Source organism: Vulpes lagopus, chromosome 15, assembly GCF_018345385.1.
Source record: "Vulpes lagopus strain Blue_001 chromosome 15, ASM1834538v1, whole genome shotgun sequence".
Lineage (NCBI taxonomy): Eukaryota > Metazoa > Chordata > Mammalia > Carnivora > Canidae > Vulpes > Vulpes lagopus.
The window spans coordinates 22,805,177-22,810,404 of NC_054838.1; the positions used below are offsets into that span (position 1 = coordinate 22,805,177).

General features: G+C 42.4%; 1 protein-coding gene across 1 annotated transcript; it reads left to right on the forward strand.

Annotated features, from left to right (window-relative positions):
• The first annotated feature begins 1,856 nt into the window (after positions 1 to 1,856).
• Positions 1,857 to 2,804, forward strand: LOC121475987 (putative olfactory receptor 52P1). The gene has a single exon (XM_041729685.1). It carries the CDS (start codon positions 1,857 to 1,859, stop codon positions 2,802 to 2,804), a length of 948 nt encoding a protein of 315 aa, XP_041585619.1.
• The last annotated feature ends 2,424 nt before the right edge of the window (positions 2,805 to 5,228 follow it).

Below are 5,228 nucleotides of genomic sequence, written 5' to 3' on the forward strand. Positions count from 1 at the left end.
GGAAGATAAAAAAGGAAGCAAGGTTGTCCCATTAATGTCTGGATTCTTCCACTCTCAATTTTCTGCACACCAAAGAAAGAGCATTGAAGTATGCCCCAAAACAATGTTTTAACTAAATGTATGCACCTGTGTCTTCTGAGTATGGTCTTGTTCATGCATTTTATACAGCAACATATATACATGCTGCACTAAGCACATAGAGTTCCCATTCATAGAAAGAACCATTTTACATATACCATTTTACAAGAACCTAACATCCAGATTTTTCTGCCCCTGACTCTTCAGCCACCACCAATACTGAAATATCCCCTGGATATACTTGGTCCCAAGCTGAAAAGTAGAAATCCAGGGAGGGGAAATAGCACAAAAGAAAAAATAAGAAACACATGGAAGAAGGGATGATGAAACATAAATAAACAAGATGATTGTCTCAATATCACAGTGACAGCCACAGCTGGCACTGAGATAGCATCCAGTCTGGTGTTCCTTCACCCAGACCACATTAGAAGACCTTACCCTTTCTTTTCTTGCCTCTTTTTTTTTCTGGGTATGGATAGCTGATGGAAGGGATTATAAGGATATTGCAACTTATGTTTAGGGATATAAATGAGCTATCTCCAGAGGGCTCAACTAGTTCCACACTCTGTCCCAGCTAGCAACCAGAGCACAGTCACAGCCCATTATATATTATTATTATATTAAAAATCAGTGTGAGAATGGCACTCTTCTCTCTCCTATGTGTATTCCTGGTTCTTGTTCTCAACTTTTCTTTTCATCCTCTTCTCCCTCTCCTGTCCCCTTCCTGACTTTTTTACTTAATTCTTTCTCAAATTCTCAATTAATAGCTGGCTAGTAGATAAGAGAGTAATGAGAAGGTACATGTAGGTAAGGGAAGATCAGAAGATATAGAAAATGTAGATAATAGACAAATAAGTGCAGTGGATATTGTTAACATTTGCTTACAGTTAACAGTTGCATTCCTAGTGATTAAAAGTCCATTCTCATACCATCTTTATGTACCTTTGATTTTTATGAGACTGTTTTCATCCCTCAAGAACTTTATCAGATCACATATTATGGCCAAATTAGCCTGACCTCTACAATTGATTAATTCTGCATGATCCCACTTGTTTCTACCAGTATCCATACAGACACCTACAGCAAGCACAGGATCCTAGTATTAACATAAGGCAGGCAATATAGCCTGCTAAAGCCCTAGGGACTCAGATTCTCACCATATGGTGGTGGTTCTGAGTCAAAAGCCAGGTTCTGAGCCTCATCTATGAGTAATCATGGGTTTAATGGCCTGAAAAACCTATCGAATATCCCCCCACTTTCCTTTCTCTTCCCAGTCCTGATCTTCCCCCTCTTGAAAAGTAACCACATTTGAGTCCTCCATCCAATCTTCCTGACCTTTAATCATTACATTACCCCTTTATTGTCATATAGGCAGATGGGTCAGAAAGAAATGAGAGTATAGATGCGATAAAATTCACAGGCAGAGGGAAGACTGGTAAGAGTCTCTAGTCACTTACCTTCACCATAAAGAGCTCCATAGCCATGCCATTCACCCTACAACTCCAGCCTAGACATCACGGATTCAGACACAAGTGGAAAGGGCTCCTTTTATCCCTGGTAATGATAACTTCACCTCCTGCCTTACATCACTTCCCAATGCTCTACAACCTTCTTATCCTGGATGTTTCTTATGAGAAATAACTCAAATATTTTCTGTTGCCCCATTCTGTTTCAGCCACAGCAAAATAATGAATCCCAATGGCTTCATCTCTCAAGGCTTCCTAGAGTTCATAGCAGGGCAGTAAGGTCTTGTCTACCCACCCTACCTGGACCTAACCATGCAGTTCACAAACTACAGCCATCAGAACCCAAACTCTTTTCTGCTCATGGGAATTCCTGGCCTAGAGGCATCTCACTTTTGGATTGCATTTCCCTTCTGCTCCATGTATGCACTAGCAGTGTTTGGCAACATGGCAGTGCTGCTGGTGGTGCGATCGGAGCCTGCTCTGCACCAGCCCATGTACCTATTCCTATGTATGCTGTCCATCATTGACCTGGTACTCTGCACTTCTACTGTGCCCAAGCTCCTTGCACTTTTTTGGACAAATGATACTGAGATCAACTTTGGGGCCTGTGCTACCCAGATGTTCTTTATCCATGGCTTTTCAGCTGTTGAATCTGGTATCCTGCTAGCAATGGCCTTTGACCGCTACTTGGCCATCTGCCAGCCACTCCACTATGGGTCATTGTTGCCTCCAGAGGCTGTGGGCAAGCTGGCAGCTGCTGCTGTGTTTCGTGGCTTGGGGCTCATGACCCCACTCACCTGCTTACTGGCAAGACTGAGCTACTGTAGCCGAGTGGTGGCCCATTCCTACTGTGAGCATATGGCTGTGGTAAAGCTGGCATGTGGGGGCACACGGCCAAACAACATCTATGGCATCACTGCTGCCACACTAGTTGTGGGCACAGACTCCATTTGCATCGCTGTCTCCTATGCGCTCATCCTCCGGGCTGTGTTAGGCCTCTCCTCCAAAGAAGCAAGGGCTAAGACATTTGGTACTTGTGGCTCCCACCTGGGTGTCATTCTTCTCTTCTATACACCAGGACTCTTCTCATTCTACACACAACGCTTTGGCCAGCATGTGCCCCGGCACATCCACATCCTCCTGGCTGACCTCTACCTTGTTGTACCACCCATGCTCAACCCTATCATCTATGGCATGAAGACCAAACAGATCCGGGTTGGAGCCCTCCGACTGCTGAAGCGGGGCATTGTTCAGTCTTAAGTCTTCAACCCCACCCTGGAGCCCTATCTTCTTCCCTGAGGCTTTGGGCAATTGTTGGAATAGGCCATTGAGAGGATGTGACCATCAGTTAACATGTGAACTGGTTTGGGGGAATTGGAGGTTGTTATCCCCTCCCCTATCCTTAGGATATACATTCTGCCCGTCATCCCCACAGTGAGCACTGTTCCAAATACACAACCTTGAGAGAGTAAGGTGATGTTGAGCCCATTTGGACAGTATACATGACTGAACCCAGTTAAGGCCTCTATATAAACTTTTAATATTTGGCAGGTGGGTACCTGTCCTGTGGCCACCAAAGCAAATCTCATAAGTTCCCTTGCTTTTTAAACCTGCCATCTACCTGTCTGGAGTGGCCTGCCTCTTTCCTTGGTCTCTTCTTTCTGTGTATGGGTGCTAATTTGTGAACCAATGGTAATATTTAAGAGACCAGCATTTCCCATCACGGTGGAAAGAGAGAAACCCGTACTCAATAGTATCCTTACTTTGATGAGGAGATATAGCACAAGTCTGATGGGTTAAGAATCATCAAATATTTCCCACTTGTGATGTAAATATGGTTCCAAAGCCTAGGGATCCCCTGTCTATTGGGAAACATGGCAATCAAGCTGATGATTGCCTCCCAGGGAATTCCACACTGCCTTTCTGACATGGCTGCAACCTTCTAGGAGACCTTGATAAAATGAGAAAGATATGCCTGATGATCCGACAAGGAAAAATAACCCTCATCTACAGTCAGGTGTTCCTACTCTGATACAAACACACGAATACCTCCTCAGTGAACTTCAAGTCTGACAGGAGAAACACCTACACAGAGAAGAGAAGCCAAAAGTTGGAGATGGAGCACTCAGCAATGGGCCACAAGGACAACTATGTCCATTGTACAGAGGAATAAGCAACAAGGTATAATGTCAATCTAAGAAGGTTCTCTGAAAAGCGAGAATTTTTGTCTTTTCACTGAGTTTGCACTATGCTAAAATCTAGGGATATGGACTTGATTAGGTAAAAAGTCCTTATGAAGACTGCTCCCTTAGAGAACTACAAATATGGAGAAAACAGTGAAACCAAATTAGTGTAATTAGCCAAATTAAGCAAATGTGATTAAGATAAGCATGGGGACCACACTTGCTCAGGAAAAAGAAGTCCCTCGTCCCATTCCACCTCTATATGGGTAAGAAACCTGCTTTCTTAGAAGACTTCAACTATGCCTAGGTGTAATGTGTGGGGACAAAGCCTCAGGCTAGATGATATCAAGTCTTCTGTTCCCTGGAAGTGGCCATATGGAGCTTCACCAAGCCTCAAAGCTCCAGAGAAAAGACCAAACCCCTTCTTTGGAGAGAAAATTAGAAAAAACAGTCTCATTTAACCTTCTGAGTAGGTTTTAAAAATGAAAGTAGTAGCTGTGATTAGAAGACCCATTAGGATCCAGAAGTTCTCAGAGTCTCTGACATCCCTGCTCAGAATCTGCATGCAGATTAGAAGGGAGTTAATAGGTATTTGGCTCAGGCAAAATATGCTAATAAGTTAGGGAAGAGCTTGCACAGGAGAAGGCCACTAGCAACTCAGGAAGACCTAGGTCATCAGAACTTTTGGTTACAGCAGTGGATTAGCTTAACACTGCAGTGCCTCATGAGGATGTGCATTACCTTCTTGTAGTCTTATAACCATCTGATGAGGAGCAAATAATTATCCCCACTTTAAGAGCCAGAGGCAGAAGATTAGGAAGGTAATGATTTGTCCAAGAAATCAAGTAAATATCAGAGACAGAATTCAGATCTTGTTAACTTTAAATTCTGTGTTGTTTACCACTTACCAGGTGAGTTCCTATAAATCTATTAGCTGGAACCAAAAATCTAATAAAATTTAATCTAGGAATGAGGGGATAATTATTTTCCTAATATCATTGACATTTCTGAGGATATGCAACATGCCAAACACCGTTCTAGGGTTTGGAAATTTAATGGTGATTCAGGAAGATCTATCCCTGGTGACAACTTGAATAGGAGACCTCAGCAAACCTCAGCCCCTCACCCATGTACTCTGTGACTCCTGTCTCACCATAATAATTCTTCCTTCACACTAGGGCTCAAAATTAGTATTTTTAATTTGCCCACAAATAGCCCAGGTTGCTAGGTAACTAGAGACCACATATTGGCCAATAAATTCTAGTCCCCAGAATATTCAAATTATGGTAGAAATCAAGAATAACAGCTATACTCTATTTGGGATCATTGGTTACAGTTGGATTTATTTTTCCAAAACTATTTTTAATGAGGTATAATTTACCTAAAATAAAATGCATTTGTTAAATATATAGTTAGATGAGATCTGACAAATGTGTGCATCAGTATAACCACCATCTTAAGATACAGAATATTTTTATAATTCCAGAAAGTTCCCAGTGCT

Bases quoted from the DNA above. Each gene is read 5' to 3' on its own strand.
- LOC121475987 (XM_041729685.1), top strand. From the start codon at position 1,857: ATGCAGTTCACAAACTACAGCCATCAGAACCCAAACTCTTTTCTGCTC.